Genomic DNA, 17,362 nt, shown 5'->3' on the forward strand with positions numbered 1-17,362 from the left:
TGTGATTAAAGAATTTTGTATGATATGTTGGCGTCTTTAGTGGGAGAAAAACGAGGCCGTATAGAGTAATGTTGTTATGTCTCCCTCGTACATCTTGTGTACACCTTTGTAGTTATTAGTTGAATGCAGGTGTGCTTGACTATTTGAATGACCAGGCAGGAAGACGGTTGAATGCAGAGGCCTGCTCCCCAAAATAGGAAAGTTGCAATTTAATCTCCCTGTAAATGTATGATAAAATTGCTGCAATTTTTTAATGAACAAAAGGGGGAACAAGTATTTTTTCCAAGGGGGACTAATGGAGAGTTGCAGGATTCTTTTGACCGAGAGTAGCTGAAGCTTTGGCGTTGAAGGAAACTTTAAACTGGCTAGTAAGAAATTGTGTGAATGGAGGAATCATTTATATTGATGCTTAAGAAGTTTCAACAGCTCTTAATTCGACAGATGATGACGGGTCTGAGTTTGGTAAATTCTACTTAAAAACAAATTAATATAATTAATTTTTAATAACACGTGTCAAATATCGACAACTTTTAAACCTAATAATAAAAACATTATATTATAAACATAAGAATTTGGATTCAATATCCAATAACTCTATTTTCACCCATATTATATAAAAAAATAAAAATCCTGTAAAAGTAAGAATATGGTGGGAATTAAAGCATAGATAATGAGGACCGACTTTTTGACTACAAATGTGCATGCTTGCCTTGCCATGTGACAGTGACATTATTATGGTGGAACTGATTTGATGTGCCGCACATTTCTTTTTCCTCGGTGATTTGATGTGCGATATATATTCATAGCAAGACGAATCTTTTCGCATCGCGCGAAGTGAGCAAATTCCTCATCCCAATTTTTATATATAATGTCTTTTTTCTTTATAAAGAATAGATTTTTATAAAAAAACTCATTTAATTAAGTTGTAATGATGAAAAAATTAATGAGATTTTTTGGTTAACTAAAATTAGGTTGAATTAATTTGATCATTAATAAATGGAGATGTGTTGGTGTGACATGCCATGTTTGTATGATTTTAGTTTAAAATTGTGATGGAATTAATTAGAATAACTAAATAAGAACTGAGTATAACACTTGCTACGAATCTGAACATTTACTTTGATGTAATTGAAAATTTGTTTTTAAACAATAAAGACTGAGAGTATGTGTATACTAGATTTTGTGGATCATAATGGTTTGATAAATGATAATCAGGGCTTAGCCCTCAAATTTACCGCAAAAGAAGTAAATGCTAATTAAGGACTCGTTTAATATTGTTTTTAAAAAATATTTTTGGAATAAAAAAGATATTTTTACGATAAAAACACTACTAAATAATATATTTTTAAACTTCCCAAACCACAAACAGAAAATTCCTCAAAAATGCTTTTTGAGAAGTAATATGCTAGACTGCGTAATTAATGCTGCAGCCCTTCCATTTTGCCCGCCTAACTGCCATTTCAAAAATTGGCTCTCAAACAAAAGCAACCCCAAACAAACGTATGATTTATAGTTGTATCCTCATAGTCATCCTCTTTTCCAGTAATTAATGAACAAACGAGGCATCTTCTCAAAATCCTCAATCAACGCCAACAAATTTGTATCTCTTTATCCATTTTGCTTCTCGTCTTCCAAATTTTCTTCCTCATCATCGCCCAAACCCCCGTCTTACCGTCTCTCTTCATTCATTGCCTCCCTCCAATCATGCGCCCATCAAAAGAAACTCACACAAGGCAAGCAACTCCACTCTTACATGCTCAGGAATGGCCTCCTTCAAGCCTCCCCCGCGTCCCTCACCAGTCTCATCAACATGTATTCCAAATGCAACCAAATGACCCATGCCCTTTCCTTATTGCAAACTGCCCCTCAAAGCCCAAACATTTTTTCTTTTAATGCAATAATTTCTGGGTTTATCACGAATGAAGTTCCCATTCAAGGGTTGAAGGTTTACAGGGAAATGAGGGTTCTTGGTATTTTCCCTGATAAATACACGTTTCCCTGTTTGCTTAAAGGTTGTTGTGATATTATGGAGGTTTTAGAGGTTCGGAAGATTCATGGGTTGGTTTTTAAACTTGGGTTGGACTTAGATTTGTATGTTGGGAGTGGTTTGGTTAAATGCTATTTGAAGTTTTCATTCATAGAGGATGCTGAAAAGGTGTTCGATGAATTGATTGTGAGAGATGTTGTGCTTTGGAATGCTATGGTTAATGGGTATGCGCAGGTTGGGCAGTTCGATGAGGCTTTGGGAGTGTTTAAGAAGATGTGTTTAGAAGGGGTTGAAATGAGTAGTTTCACGGTTACTGGAGTTTTGTCGGTTTTTGCAATGACAGGAGATGTGGACAATGGGAGGGCAATTCATGGAGTGGTCGTGAAAATGGGGTATGGCTCCAGTATCGTTGTGTCAAATACTTTGATTGATATGTATGGGAAGTGTAAGTGTGCTAGTGAAGCATTGGAGATCTTCAAAATGATGGATGAGAGGGATACTTTTTCTTGGAATTCAATTTTGTTTGTTCATGAACAATGCGGTGATCATGATGAAACATTGAGACTTTTTCGAGTGATGTTAAGGGATGGCATTCAGCCCGACTTGATCACTTTGACCACTGTGCTTCCTTCTTGTACTCAGATGGCAGCACTGATGCATGGTAAGGAGATTCATGGCCATATGATTATTAATGGGTTGACAAAAGATGGAAAGGAAGAAGATATTGATGATGTTCTTCTCACCAATGGTATTATGGATATGTATGCGAAATGTGGGAGTATGAGAGAGGCTCATTTGGTTTTTGATAAGATGAGCCATAAGGATGTTGCGTCCTGGAACATTTTAATCATGGGTTATGGCATACATGGTTATGGAAGTGAGGCATTGGATATGTTTTCGCTCATGTGTGAGAGTGAATTTAAGCCTGATGATGTCACATTTGTGGGGGTCCTGTCAGCCTGCAGCCATGCTGGCTTTGTGAGCCTAGGGCGTGAACTCCTGGGGCAAATGAAGTCAAAGTATGGTGTTGTTCCTACCATAGACCATTATACTTGTGTAGTTGACATGCTTGGTCGGGCTGGCCAGCTTGAGGAGGCTTATCAGTTGGCTCTAGTATCGCCTACTGAGTCCAATGCTGTTGTGTGGAGGGCCTTATTGGCGGCATGCCGGCTCCATGGAAACTCAGATATAGCTGAGGCCATTGCGAAGCATGTGTTTCAGATTGAGCCTGAGCATAGTGGTAGTTATGTATTGATGTCCAATGTTTATGTAGCAGCTGGGAAATACAAAGAAGTATTGGATGTTAGAAACATGATGAAGCAACAAAATGTCAGGAAATTACCGGGGTGTAGCTGGATTGAAGTCAAGAATGGAATCCATGCCTTTATTAATGGTGATCGGACGCATCCTGGATCAAACTCTATTTATGACGGATTGCACTCATTGACTGCTCTTTTGCACGAACACGACTATGTACCAGACTTCTAGTGTCAACTTCGTGCTGGATATATTCTCATGGCAATAAATGACAGAATGCTTTTCCATCTTTTCTTCATACGTGGATACAACCTTAAAATCTCGGGTCCAGAATAAGATATGAATGAGAAATAACGCCAACAAACCCCATATAATTCATGGTTCAATTATGGAATAAGGAAACGCTTGGAATGGAGCAGTATAATCAGCTAATAATTGTCTGGTTGCATGGGCATGGCAATTGGCAGGTACCTAGCACTGAATGAAATTTTTTGTATAATGATAAGATAAACTTTTATAATATGCTTTAGGGAAAGAACTAGCTGACCAACTTGTATGCTGAAACTTTTCCGCCTGTAGTCTAGTCGAAGATTGATTACACGTTTTGGAGTTTTGGTTATTTTAAAGCTATTTAGAAGACGAGATGTCAAATGGAGTTCTGATAAAGTTGAAGGTAAACTTTATGTATGCTAGGTAAAATTTTACATGGCATGTACATGAGCTATAACAATCTTTTGTTATAATTTTTCTGATTTCACTCTTGGATTGAGATAACCCAATAAGATAATTACATGTAAAAAATAATAAAATAAATAATACATTAAATTAAAAAATAAATCTTAATTTAAAGAAAATAAACATAATTATTTAAAAAAAGAACAAAGGTTGATGGCCAAAAAAATGCTTAAAAATACAATTAGGGTCATTTTGACAAAACATGCAAATATTAGTGGCTAAACTTATCATTAAGCCTTTGACTTAACTTAAATTTGTATCTTCTTAATAATATAAATAAATTAAGAAAAATAAGACGAGCTTTATTTTTATATTAAGCTCATTTTTTGATCAAATATTTATATTAGAAGTTAGAACCCTCCCAAATATCGGAAAAACATTACAATTTTAGGTTAAGAAACTTGAATAAATTTGGTGAAAATATTTAAGCATAATGACTTATTTGGCCCTTTAACTTTATAAAAAAATCATTTTAGTCCTTCATTTAATTTTTCGTTTTTTAGTCCTAAAAATTGTGATTTTTGTCAGACCACCCAAAGATGGATAAAAAAAGTTCACGTTTTTTAACTTTATTAACATGGCATACATGTGGATAGTCATGTGGATGACAAGTCAACATTTAATTATTTTTTTAAAAAAATTAAAATTTCAAAAAAAAATAAAATTATTTTTTAAAATTTAAAACCATCAAAAATATTATTAATGTGCTGACATGTTATTCACGTATATGCCACATTAGCATAGCGAATAAAGATTAACTTCTCTATCCATTATGGGTGATTTGACAAAAAATTTAAATTCAAGGGTTAAAATAGGTGAATAATTAAATGAAAGGCTAAAATGATTTTATTTTACTTTGGTAAAGATGGAGGGTGAAAAATTGAATAGTAAAGGATGCAGGAGTTTGGTCCAAAATATCATATAAAAACATTAAAATATGAATATAATATAATCATAATGATCCAAGTATAGATAGGAGTAATATTGATAAAGGGTCAGCATTCAAAACTTAATTTAATTTAGTACTTTGGGAAAGGCCAATAACCGTAATAACTAACTCTTAAACCTCCCCAAAAATAACATATAAATTTCTCTCTCTCTCTTTCTCTTTTTCGTTTGGACCATTCCTTTCCTTGTTCAAGCCCTTATTTGTGTGTGTGTGTGTGTGTGTTTTTCTTTCTCTGATCCTCCTATATTGTACATTCCCTTAGCACCAACCAGCAAATAATTACTGTAAGTTATTTTATCTGTAATTTTAATTTTGCATTAATAACATATTTAATATACAATGCTATGCATGCAATGCAATGTAATATTCATGTCGTAATTCATTTGTTTTTCTTTTAATCATTTGCTACCCTATTTAGTTAAAATCTGGGTAATGTTCTGAATACATTCTCTAGGATTTCCAGATAATTCTCAGTTTTCTTTTTCTCCTTTCTGGTTTTCTTTTAATGGTCAGCATACTTCAATTAAATATCCGGTTCCTAGACTTCTCCAAGCAAAAATTTAAAAGAAAAAAATCTTAGGAGTTTTTAGCAATACAAAAAGAAAAATGAAGAAAAAGAATTAAAAGCTGGAGTTTTTGTTCATGGCATGATAGTCTTCTCCAATAAGCCAAATGAAACATAAAATAGATATTGTAATTAGAATTTACAAACACAATATTAAGAATAGGATAAATAGGTACGTATTATTGGGAATCAATTTTCAAGGCGTTTATACCTAATTTGAGAATGGAAGAAATGTGGGCTGATAGTTTGGAAGTTTTTAACACAACTTTCATACATCACTTGTATCGTTAGTGCCACTCAAAATTCCGCTTAGCTTTTATTGTCTTGAGATTATTGTGGTGTTTAAGAATCAGAATTTTCATGGCTGAAATGATATGTTTGCTTTCCATGATGATGATGATGATGATGCTGACAAATTTTGGAAAATTTTGTGACGCAAGATTGGATGTGAACTTTTTGATATATCCATGAAGTAGCGGGACTCAATGTTTCAAAACACATGATCTTTCTGCAAAATGTTTGGTGGTGCTTACAAGTCTCAGATTATTGGAGGTCAGAAGGAGAAATTTGTTAGGTATTAATTAATATACGGTACATATCTTTTTCTATTTTGCTTCAGATATATTTCTTTTGCATCTTATGTGATTCATTTCAAACACCATACGATCGGATGGAAAGGGGAGAGTACTTGTCGATTCTTGTGTGACCAAATTTATCACTTTCTTCCTCACTAGGACTGACAAATTGGTATAGGCCATCTTTCATATAATTAAATATTCATTAGTTGACAGTGAGTTGCATTTGTGAATCAGAAAAGTGAAATCTATATGAAATCAAATGGAAAATGATTGTCCAGTTAATGAATCTAAAAGTTATGATTTTTCCTTGTCTATTGTTCTTTTCATTTGAATCTATTTAGCAAGGTTGCAGGGTTCAGGGTATTATTGTTATATGATTTTTGTACTAGTGCCTGATTGTTGCATCTACTTTGAACTCAAGGTTGGACGATTTAGACTCTCCAGTGTCAATGGCGTCAGGGACCGGAGGAATGAAGAAAGGTGGATTTAATGTAGAGGGCTACAAATACAGTGGTCCAGGAAAGAAGAAGGCATCAAAAAAATCATTTAATATAGGGATGATGAAAGGACCAGAAGGACTACTAACATTGGGTCGCAACCTCAGATCCGAGGTGACGCGAGTTGTGTTCCCGGAAGATCTCAAAGTGTCCGATAAAATGATATTTGATCCCCAAGATAAATCTATTTTGCTATGGAACAGGTTCTTTGTGGTGTCCTGCATTCTTTCAGTATCTGTCGATCCACTGTTTTTCTATCTTCCCATCTTCAATGGTCGAGCACATTGCCTTGGCATTGACGTAAGGTTGGGAGTCACAACTACCACCATTCGGACAATCATCGATGCTTTCTACCTCATTCGTATGGGTCTTCAGTTCCGCACAGCATATATCGCACCATCCTCGAGGGTTTTTGGACGAGGTGAACTTGTGATAGATCCTGCACAGATAGCTACTCGATATTTAAGTCGTTACTTCATTGTTGATTTTCTTTCTGTGCTCCCCCTGCCACAGGTTTGAGAAACTACTTGCTTCGCCAATGTCTGTATGTTTATGTATATCTAGTAGAGCTCTGCTACATCAGAAAATTCAATTTCTATTAGCTACTTTATAAAATTCTGTTGAAAGTTTATTCTTTGAGTTTCAAGTGGTAGTTTGCGGTTGATATGAATACGATCATCCGTTTATATTCACTCATATGGTACTTTATTGTACAATATGTATAAGAATAATACTATAAGATGCATAATTCAAGAAACAATCTCTAAACTTTGACATAATAAAGAAAAATCCCATTTTTCTTATGTTGCTGATCTGAGCACACTTTCTTGCAATCTAGGCTTTGTTACATACATTCGAAAGACCCTTGCTGCATTTTTTTAAGAGTCCTAATTGATCATTATATAGATTGACCAAAGAAATTTTACATGAAAACTCAATGCTAACATTGTGAGAGATGTTATGGTAGAATAACATACAGCATGCAGCTGTATCTGTTCTGAATTGCATAGGAGGTGGAAATGGTTCTTTCCCTTAACTGCTTCCTTATCTGCAGATGGTGGTGTGGAAATATCTTCACAAATCAAAAGGTTCAGAGGTATGGGCGACGAAACAGGCTTTGCTAGTCATTGTATTTGTTCAGTATATTCCTAGGTTTGTCCGCTTTATACCTTTAACTTCAGAGCTGAAGAAAACAGCCGGTACTTTCGCTGACAGTGCTTGGGTCGGTGCTGCTTATTATCTCCTATGGTACATTCTTGCTAGCCATGTAAGTTTCTGTTAGCTATTACAAGAGCTTGCTAATTTCTCCAATTCTGTTCTAGCCATGACGGACAGTGGATGGTTTAAGCATCCAGCCTTTGTAAGGTTATGCATGCCATTATATATTGTTGCACTGCATTCCTCTTTAGTATCTGCCACCCTATCAGCAGTGGCAGTTTTAGATGTCATAATCAATCCCATCGGTCTTAGGATATACACCAACACCAAATCTTTTCACTAAAAGTGCGTATTCAAGATACAATTGAAATACAACACTGGACTGGTTTGATTAGTTTGAGATGGAGTATGCAGATAGCTGGGGCCTTTTGGTACTTATTGGCAGTAGAGCGTAAAGACACATGCTGGCGAATTGCTTGTGAACAAAGTGGAAAGTGCAACATAGATTTCTTGTACTGCGGCAATAAGCATATGCAGGGTTTTGCAGCCTGGCGAAGGGTGAGAGACAAAGAACTTGATGGTAAATGTGGTCTTCAAGATGATGATTCACCATTCAATTATGGGATCTACACACGAGCTATAGAATCTGAGATTGTTTCATCCAACGTCTTTTTCTCTAAATTCTGTTACTGTCTCTGGTGGGGCTTACAGAATTTAAGGTCTGCACTTTCTCCTCAATACATTACAGTCTACAGACATAAGCACACATTTTCATTGTCTTATCTATTTTATGTTTGTAGCAAATCGTGATCTCTGTTAAAAAGCTACCAAAATACTTCTGATACCCGTGTTCTAATATACGTAGGATAGAACGAAAAAAAATCCCATTATCATCTTCGCAATATACCTAAGGACCTTCCTTTTCCGGATTAACCCATCCTGCTTGTTTTTTTAGAGCGCTTGGCATGACACTTGCCGGATGAGAGAATTATCTCTGCTAATTTGTCATCTTTTGATGTTTGAGTTCTGTTTTTTTGTGTGTATATATACTGATCGAAATTAATTTTATTTTGTGCAGCACCCTGGGTCAGGGCCTTGAAACCAGCACATATCCAGGAGAGGTTCTGTTTTCCATAGCAATAGCTATCTTTGGGCTTATCCTCTTCGCGCTTTTGATTGGAAACATGCAGGTAAAACTGAAGGCCGTTGTGTTTTTAGGAATGAATTAAAAAGCAAAACCAGAGAACTGAAAGCTGGAAAAAAAGGTCTAAATTTCAGCATACTGACTTGATGGCTTTGATTCTGAATCCTTTTTGTTAAAGCATGATTCCTCATAACTGCCAGAAACGGCTGAAACTTTACTCTCAAGGGATTATTACACGTTTATCTTCGAAAAATTAAACAAAATAAAACGTAAGCTATACAACAACGCTGAAGTGAGGTTTCTCGTTATTGCAACAGACCTACCTTCAGTCTCTTACAGTTCGTCTCGAGGAAATGAGGATTAAAAGGCGTGACTCCGAGCAGTGGATGCATCATCGTGCGCTTCCCGAGGATCTCAAGGAGAGAGTTCGACGTTATGACCAATACAAATGGTTAGAGACTCGTGGAGTTGACGAAGAAAACTTGGTCCAGAGTTTACCAAAAGATCTGAGGAGGGACATTAAGCGACATCTTTGTTTGAATCTGGTCCGACGGGTAAGGATCATCAAGAGTACATTTTTTCTTGTTCTCTTACAACCAACTTTTAGTGTTTCTTTGGGGCCAGCATATGAATCATCAAGTAACTTGAGGGTGATCTTAGTGTACGTTTCTTGCATTACGTACTGTCAAAAGTCACGCTTTGCTTACTAGATCCCTCGCCTGTTTGTCGTCGAGAGGGGTGTTAAAATTGCATACCCTATTAGACTCTTGGCCTTACGAGCTGACTTTTGAGATTGGATTTGAGTTTCATTAAACTCATGTTACGGTATGCAGGTACCTCTGTTTGCTAACATGGATGAGAGGTTACTTGATGCAATTTGTGAGCGACTCAAACCAAGTTTATACACAGAACACACTTACATAGTCAGAGAAGGGGATCCAGTAAACGAGATGCTTTTTGTTATACGTGGCCGCCTCGAAAGTGTGACAACAGATGGCGGAAGGAGTGGGTTTTTCAACAGAGGTTTGCTGAAAGAAGGGGACTTTTGTGGTGAGGAGCTCTTGACTTGGGCGCTTGACCCCAAAGCTGGTTCCAACTTGCCATTATCAACTCGAACAGTCATGGCTTTAACCGAGGTGGAGGCATTTGCATTAGAAGCTGAAGAGCTGAAATTCGTTTCAAGTCAGTTCAGGCGGCTTCATAGTAGGCAGGTTCAGCACACCTTCCGCTTCTACTCACAGCAATGGCGTACTTGGGCAGCCTGCTTCATCCAAACCGCATGGCGCAAGTATGCCAAAAGGAAACATGCAGAACTTCGACGCAAGGAAGAGGAGGAAGAGCTAGACTATTATGATGATGATGATGATGACGATCAACAGGCCTTGATTGGCCAAACTGGTAGCTCCACAGAACAACACAGCATTCGTGCAACTTTATTTGCATCACGGTTCGCGGCTAATCTTAGAGGCCACAGGGGTCGAGGCTCGACTAGTTCCAAGAGCTTGCTCAAGGTTTCAAAGCCAACAGATCCTGACTTCACTGATCTTGACAATCGTTAATTTGGCGATAATATCTAATGAGCTTTATTCTGCTCCATACTTGAACAAGTTCAAGCTGTTTTGGTATCTGTTACTACTACTACATCAACCAATTTTCTACTTTAGTCAACTCTTGGTTTAACTTTGTCTCATATATTTGCCAGCTACTCTCTTTTTTTTTTATTATCATTTTTTCTAAAAAAATATGCAGAAGAAGAAGGTTACAAATATCGATATTTGAATCTTAAATGTCTTAGATTATACTCGGTGAATTGAAGGTTAAGTATTAGGTTGAAATCATCGTGGTTGGTTAATCACTGGTTTTGATTGGTGCGCGCTGTTTGAATACTAAAACAAAATATCAAATGATCCTTTTTGTATCGATGAAAATTTTAGCCCGTACACGTTGCACCGGCCAATCCCGATCATATCGTACGGAACATGGTGCACCGATCATCGAACCAAATAATATTAAAAAATATTAATTTTTTATTGTTTGTTTTATCTAAAACTTTAAAAAATCAACACTTGCATTAATCAAGACTATATTTAATCCAACAAAACTTAAAATTTAAAATTTAAAATTAAAATATAATAAAAAATAAACTCACTCAAGGAAAAAAAATTAATTTTTTTATTTCTCTTATATTGTTGTTTAATATGTAAGATAATTTTTTTTTTGTTAATTTTAGATTTACTGAATGATAGATTTTTATTTTGGAGTTTATTGATGAATTTCTTATATAATTGATAAATATATTATATTAAAAAAAATGAGACACCCATCCATACAACTATCTTGGTTCAAACAATGGCATTAATTTTTATTGAAAAATAGTTATATACTATTAATCATATATTTATAATAATTGAACATTACACTTTGGTTTTTACTTTCTTTATTTCTAATAATAAGTTTCAAAATCCTTTAATAAGTTATACAGTTAGTAGAAAGCTTCAAACTACATTTTAGTAAATACTTAAACTAATTATTTCTTGTCTACACAATCTATCAAATTGAAAATATTTTTTTTAAAGTGTCAATATGCAAGTTTTTTTATTCAAAGTTTCTGAAACATGGAACTTTTAATACTATCAAAATATTTTATTCAAGAGCCTATCAACTATCAAGGTTAGTGGGAGTGTTTTTATTCTTATTTTATTTTTATAATATTTTCTCTTTTATCATTAAAATGAATGCCTCATTTTTTTAGTTCAAAAAATTTTATTTACTACAATTTAAATAATACACTAGAATTCTATTACTTCTCAAGTTTATGGTTGTCATAACAAACACATGGTCATAGTAGTACATTTGCATAGTTTATTATGATTTTTGGACTTTCATATCACAATCACTTGCACTGTGACTGCTATTACAGGAGATCAAGTTTATGGCATAAAAGGTTGTTTCATTAGGGAAAAAAAATCAAATTTAGCATTACATAAACCAAGGTTTATCAACAAGCAATATGAACAACCTTGAATTTTACTTTTCTTCCTCATTACTGTCTGAATCAAGGAGATTGCAAAAAACACGTTCTATATTACTTTGATTTGTGTAAAGAGGGGCTTGGTTAAATGGAAATGTAAAAAAAAAAAAAGTTTGAAAGAAATCTACAAGGAAAATTTGTTCCGTGCATCATCAAATTCCAGCATCTATGCGCAAGATGTATCATTGTGTTTAACTGTCATTCAGCTACTCAACTACGCCACGCAGAAGAAACCTCCAATTCAACTTCCTCTTCCCACCAAGTAGAAGTCTGCAATAATAAATGACTTGGTTTGTTGGTTAGCTGATTAGAATTTCAAGGTGCTTAATCCCTACTATGTAATATATACATGTATATAAACCTATTTCTCATCTTTTTTCCTTAAGTTTCATGAATTATGTGTATTTTAGAATAATCCAATGCAGAATGCCCTCCTAATTTCTGAGAATACCAAGCTGAAATGTTATCGTATGGCCAGAACATGTTTTCTGAGAATACCAAGCTGAAATGTTATCGTATGGCCAGAACATGTAAAACCGGAAGGAAGAAAAAAGTTGGAACTTTGTTCAGGGAGGAATGGAGGATATTGCTATGAGCATTCGATTTAAGAATCTCAAACGAAACATGGTAATGTAAAAGAGAAAATAGAATAGATAAAAACCTTGTAGCCTCTACGAAGAAATTCTAGTTGACTTCCTTGTTCCTCTTGCAATCCGAGGACCCGCAGCAATTCTTCCTTGGTCTAGACCAAATCGAATCATACAAGTCATTGGAAAGAATGTAATTCAAAACGACCAAGAGCCAAGGTAAATACCTCTCCTAGAGTGAAACGAGTTGAACTCTCAGCTACACAAGCATAAGAACCATCTGCTTGCTTAAGCATCACCTGCCAAGGTCCTGCACAGATTCCAAGTTAAAATGGGCAGACATGTAAATACATGTCATTATGTACCAAATCCGATTGTGACATAAAAGCTTCTTTTCTAGGCCTAATATTGTGCATTCACATGGACAAAAAAACGGGGGATTAAAAGGATAAGCACCCAATCAATATGAAAAAAGAATTAAAATTGTTTGCAGAAATGGAAAAACATCTATAAGATTATCGAAACTTGGTCCAAAAAAGATATGGTTGTTTAATAGAAAATGATCCCATTGATTTATCATTTTTCTTTTACATGTCAAATAAATCATTCCATAATCTATTCTCCAGATGCCTCCTAATCTTTCTTATTTGGACTGCACTGCCTGCTCTCATCAGAGTCCAATCTGCTTTAAAGTTTCCCTACTTTCAAGATTACTATATCAAATTAACTAGATGAAGTTACTTAGACTCACATGTAAGTGTGAGATACAAGTATGTGTCGATGTTGATATGTTCTTTTTATTTATTTATTTACATCTTTCCATGTATTTGAAGGGTCCTTGAAGGTCATATCTACATACTTGTCTGGAAATATGTTGGACAGGTGTCAAGTATGCAAGTGCATACCCATATCTGGAAAGAGCTTATAGATTTTCAGAGATACAAGTATGCAAGCACTAAGTTGCCTATAGTTAGTTTGTATGACTCAGTCATTCTTCCATATTCAAAATGTATAATGGAACAGAAATGGAACAGTTGAAAGGTAAATTTCAAGAAGGTTTAATTGTGTACCAGGATACTGGCGAAATAGAGCTCCACTGTAATTCACCACAAAAGGTGCAACAGCTACTGTCTTTCAACATTTGGAAAGAAAACGGTCAGTATAAAACTATGTCAGAAATTAAACTCAATGGAGCTAAACAATGAATTGAATAACTACCTTGGAGTACTCCCTGATTCGTATATAGAACACTGGGACGAACAGTGAAAGAAATCGATAGTGCAAATCTTTGGTAGGAAATCCCAAAAGACCCAAATCAGCACTGCAAACATAAGCAGCCTCAATCAAAAGTAAATTCACTGATCATTGAATCGCCATTGAAAGGTGAAAAGCAGTAAAAATTTTACCGCAAAGTATCAAGTTCAAGATTGAATAGAAGTGTTGGGGTTGATGGGGCATATTTCTCCTGCAAATTCAAATCACAGTCAAACAAAGGAGAAGAAATAAAGGCATGGATATGTTATGCCCGTACATTAAATTTTAACTGTGTACCGACTTAATATATCCTGCAGTGAGTAATATGACATGTTTACTCATGCATATAAACAGATCAGATTAGCAGACCCATGTAAGCAGAAGAGCATAACTTTGACTAGCCACCAGTTTGAAGTACGGCTCAATCTATAAATAGATAATAAATAGGAAAATGAAAAGGGTGAAAGGCCTTATAAAATGTAAGAATCATACCACATACTTCTCTATAACAGAAAGTTCACGTGTGCTACAATTAATAAATATATAAAGAGTTGGTGGCTCCTTTGGTTCCCAACGACCTACATTGCAGAGATTGCAGAATGTTTAAATTCTTGTGTGCAAGTATAAACAGGGTAAGAGGACATGAAATTTTGAAGCAATTAAGTATCAAGGTTCATTGATTAGTTAGGTGGAGTGGAAAATTCTCACATACAGCTGGATTTTCAGGAACAAACCTTCATTTTCATCTACAAAATCAAAATCCAGAGTGTTCTTGATAGATTTGAAGAATGAGGTTACAGCATCACTAGGGACATCATCGAGGGAGCCTATAGATATACCATCAATCTGAAAGTGAAGAATCAAGAATCAAACTCCCTTACTCTGCAGGCGATTATGCAAATAAGGGATTATGAATTTAAAGCATGAGGGTGAAAAGTGTACTGCCCCTACATAAAAATCTATAGCTGCATGAATAGACAGGTTTTAGTTTTTGAGAGGTCATATCTTTAAATCTAAGTGTCAGAATTTCTCGATATAAATGCAGATTGAATTAACCCCTGAAACCATCTAAGGAATGAAACAAGTAATGATGCCAAAGGGCCAATGTGATACCCCATATATACTTCAGTGACAATAAACAACAAAACCCTTGCTATGAAAAGAGCTCGCCTTGGCAAATTTGCACAGAAAATGGAGAGTGATCTCGAATGATTCATTTTATTACCGAGTCAAGAGCTGCTTTGAAAAGCTCAGAGGCCCTCCGCTTTTCTGGCTTATCAGGAAACACCTGAACAAGAAGTAAGAAATTACACTTATCTTTGAAACGAAATATCAATTTTTCAGCAATTGGAAGTATCTTCTTACTATGCAAGCCCGGGTTTCCATTTTCTGTTGAAGTTTCCTGACAACGGCCAAGGCAAGTTGAATGTTGGCATCAATGAACTCATCTGAAGATCCCTTCACATATTTAGACATCAGAGAAAATTATGTACTATAAAATTTCTCCTTAAACATAATCATCATCATACAATATACTGTGATTTCTGGAAGTACTACACCAAGAGACAACAATACTAGGCTTTGGTTTTCAATTCCTATGAGTAAAGCCAAATGGACAGATTAGGAACAAAAGCAAGATACAAAAGATAGAATGAAAAATGATTGCAGTGAAGCTTTTAAATGAGAAAGAAAATCCACGAAGGTTAGTTCAACTCATTTTGGGAAATGTAAAAATGAAAAGGTACCTTATATGAAGAAATGTTGCTTGGCAAGGGCCTGCACAGGCAGAAAATCCATACATAGAAAAAGACCAAATATTAGGGAGAAGAAAGTAAACAGATAATCAACTGAAATTCTTAATAAAAATGGACGAACTGAAGAAGCGTACATAAAGAAACAATATATATTTCTTTTAACTATAAAATATATGATTTCATATATATATAAACAACAGTTTTTATTAGAATTGTCGCTAGAAATCAAGTCATTTGTGATTTGTTCGTTCTTATCAACTATGACTATGTTTACATTAAATATTAGGAACGCAGAAGCAGATAGAATAAAAAAAGATAAATATCAGAAACTGCCAATTCCAAACTACTATTATCAGATGATTTCGCAATTTTTAACCTGAAAAGCTTGTTACAGTGAACTACTATTACATACACAGTCAGCTAAAATGGGAAACGTACGGGAAATCAAGAAAATGAAGAAAATCAAGAAAAAGGTTTTGTAAACCTAAAAAAAGACCAAGAAAATCAAAATAAATCATAAATAAAGAGGAAGATAGGAAACGTACGGGAAATCAATCTCGAGACGGGTTTTGCCATCTTGAATAGCATAAGCAAGGGACTTAGCGGCATCGGTTACGAGAACATCGTATGACTTAGGCTTGTAAAGCGCCACTCCTTTCTTGGGATCGAAGCTCCCCATCGATGCTGCAGCGGGTGGAGTTGCTTCCTTGTTGTCTTTGGTGGCGCATTGGATTTGTATTCTTGGTCCGGGAGTGAAAGTGGGAAAACGATGGCAAGAAGCAAGGCGAAGTGGAATGAGGGAATGGGGAGGTGGAGGGATAGAGAGGAGTGAAGAGAAAGAGACGGCCATGAAACTCATGGCTATTGCCTTGGGAGCTGCTGAGCGGTTTTGCTGAAAGCCTCAAAGACAAGAAGGGATACACCATGGAAACCGTCTAAGATGAGATTATATGATAACCAGCTGCTGCCACGTGTCATACTTTTTTCCCCCTGTTATCGGGGTTCGTCGTGATTATCAGAATGTCGAAGTAAATAAAGTATACATTGCTTTCACTCTATTTTATCTAAACAAGATTTAATGAAATAATAAAAGAAATAAAAATGGATTGAATTAATCAAATTCATTATATTATATATTTTACAAATTTTGATAGGTAAATAATTTGTTTTATTAAATTTTGATATGTTTGTGTATTTATTTGTGTTTGTAATTTTGTGTTGAATATTTATTTTATCTAACTTAGACACATTGCAATATAAAATACAATTTAAAATGCATCCGTTGATGGCTCTCAATTTTGTAGAGTTCGTGATGGCTCTCACACCACTCATAAGGGCATGAGAGAGCCACTTACTACGAGATTTTCACGAGAATCACTAAAAAATAACAATTTTATATTATCTCAATAAAGAAAATATCAGAGTAAGACCGTACAATATCATGCTTTACAATAATTGAAACGTAACATACCTACCACTTATTGACTACACAAGTGAATTACTATTTGTATTGTGAGTAGCATGACACTACATGATAAGAGGATCTCTTTAATATGTTTTTTATATGTCCTCAACACATAAATAGTTAATAGTCTCTTTCCCAAAGTACTTTACCTCATAACCTAAACTCACGCAACCTCTCTCTCTGTCCTCCTACTTTCCTTCCTCCTTAGTCCTTCTCTCCTATTTTCTATCTATCACAAGTGACCATCACCTTTTTCAACTTATTGAACACCAATAATAATAACTTTTACCTTACAAAAAATAAACCAAACAAAATAATTATCAATTCTTATTAATAATATTAATATTCCCTATGAATTTCTAAAATAAAATATGGTTGATGTTTTCTTAATTTTGTTTGCA

General features: G+C 35.0%; 3 protein-coding genes across 5 annotated transcripts; 2 read left to right on the forward strand and 1 right to left on the reverse strand.

The window, feature by feature from the left end:
• Nucleotides 1–1,397: 1,397 nt before the first annotated feature.
• LOC121217694 (pentatricopeptide repeat-containing protein At3g14730) lies at nucleotides 1,398–3,531 on the forward strand. The gene has a single exon (XM_041093645.1). The coding sequence runs from the start codon at nucleotides 1,550–1,552 to the stop codon at nucleotides 3,473–3,475; it is 1,926 nt and encodes a 641-aa protein (XP_040949579.1). The 5' UTR covers nucleotides 1,398–1,549; the 3' UTR covers nucleotides 3,476–3,531.
• A 1,543-nt stretch (nucleotides 3,532–5,074) lies between these two features.
• LOC107906415 (putative cyclic nucleotide-gated ion channel 8) lies at nucleotides 5,075–10,533 on the forward strand. 2 transcript variants are annotated; one of them, XM_016833396.2, is made up of 8 exons: nucleotides 5,075–5,212; nucleotides 5,934–6,067; nucleotides 6,493–7,081; nucleotides 7,623–7,835; nucleotides 8,141–8,445; nucleotides 8,805–8,916; nucleotides 9,188–9,424; nucleotides 9,704–10,533. In XM_016833396.2, exons 2-8 carry the CDS (start codon nucleotides 6,009–6,011, stop codon nucleotides 10,427–10,429), a joined length of 2,241 nt encoding a protein of 746 aa, XP_016688885.1. In that variant the 5' UTR covers nucleotides 5,075–5,212; nucleotides 5,934–6,008; the 3' UTR covers nucleotides 10,430–10,533. The 2 variants fall into 2 exon arrangements, with proteins under 2 accessions (XP_016688885.1, XP_040949580.1); XM_041093646.1 differs by lacking the exon at nucleotides 5,075–5,212 and having other exon boundaries at nucleotides 5,948–6,084.
• Nucleotides 10,534–11,799: 1,266 nt separating this feature from the next.
• LOC107906416 (protein LOW PSII ACCUMULATION 3, chloroplastic) lies at nucleotides 11,800–16,545 on the reverse strand. Of its 2 annotated transcripts, XM_016833397.2 has the most exons (12): nucleotides 16,042–16,545; nucleotides 15,488–15,518; nucleotides 15,108–15,200; nucleotides 14,968–15,030; nucleotides 14,477–14,588; nucleotides 14,235–14,320; nucleotides 13,895–13,953; nucleotides 13,707–13,809; nucleotides 13,559–13,619; nucleotides 12,716–12,798; nucleotides 12,563–12,643; nucleotides 11,800–12,171 (listed from the first exon to the last, which is right to left on the reverse strand). In XM_016833397.2, exons 1-12 carry the CDS (start codon nucleotides 16,353–16,355, stop codon nucleotides 12,112–12,114), a joined length of 1,146 nt encoding a protein of 381 aa, XP_016688886.2. In that variant the 5' UTR covers nucleotides 16,356–16,545; the 3' UTR covers nucleotides 11,800–12,111. The 2 variants fall into 2 exon arrangements, with proteins under 2 accessions (XP_016688886.2, XP_040949581.1); XM_041093647.1 differs by lacking the exons at nucleotides 11,800–12,171; nucleotides 12,563–12,643 and having other exon boundaries at nucleotides 12,725–12,798; nucleotides 13,559–13,615; nucleotides 14,242–14,320; nucleotides 16,042–16,510.
• Between the last annotated feature and the right edge of the window lie 817 nt (nucleotides 16,546–17,362).

This window comes from Gossypium hirsutum, chromosome D05 (genome assembly GCF_007990345.1).
Source record: "Gossypium hirsutum isolate 1008001.06 chromosome D05, Gossypium_hirsutum_v2.1, whole genome shotgun sequence".
In the NCBI taxonomy this organism is placed as follows: Eukaryota; Viridiplantae; Streptophyta; class Magnoliopsida; order Malvales; family Malvaceae; genus Gossypium; species Gossypium hirsutum.

Bases quoted from the DNA above. Each gene is read 5' to 3' on its own strand.
- LOC121217694 (XM_041093645.1), top strand. From the start codon at position 1,550: ATGAACAAACGAGGCATCTTCTCAAAATCCTCAATCAACGCCAACAAA.
- LOC107906415 (XM_016833396.2), top strand. From the start codon at position 6,009: ATGTTTGGTGGTGCTTACAAGTCTCAGATTATTGGAGGTCAGAAGGAG. The intron at 7,836-8,140 runs GTAAGTTTCTGT...TGGAGTATGCAG, and splicing joins GGTACATTCTTGCTAGCCAT to ATAGCTGGGGCCTTTTGGTA. The intron at 9,425-9,703 runs GTAAGGATCATC...TACGGTATGCAG, and splicing joins GTTTGAATCTGGTCCGACGG to GTACCTCTGTTTGCTAACAT.
- LOC107906416 (XM_016833397.2), bottom strand. From the start codon at position 16,355: ATGAGTTTCATGGCCGTCTCTTTCTCTTCACTCCTCTCTATCCCTCCA. The intron at 14,589-14,967 runs GTAATAAAATGA...CTTCACTTTCAG, and splicing joins TCAAAGCAGCTCTTGACTCG to ATTGATGGTATATCTATAGG. The intron at 13,810-13,894 runs GTAAAATTTTTA...TTATGTTTGCAG, and splicing joins CTTGAACTTGATACTTTGCG to TGCTGATTTGGGTCTTTTGG.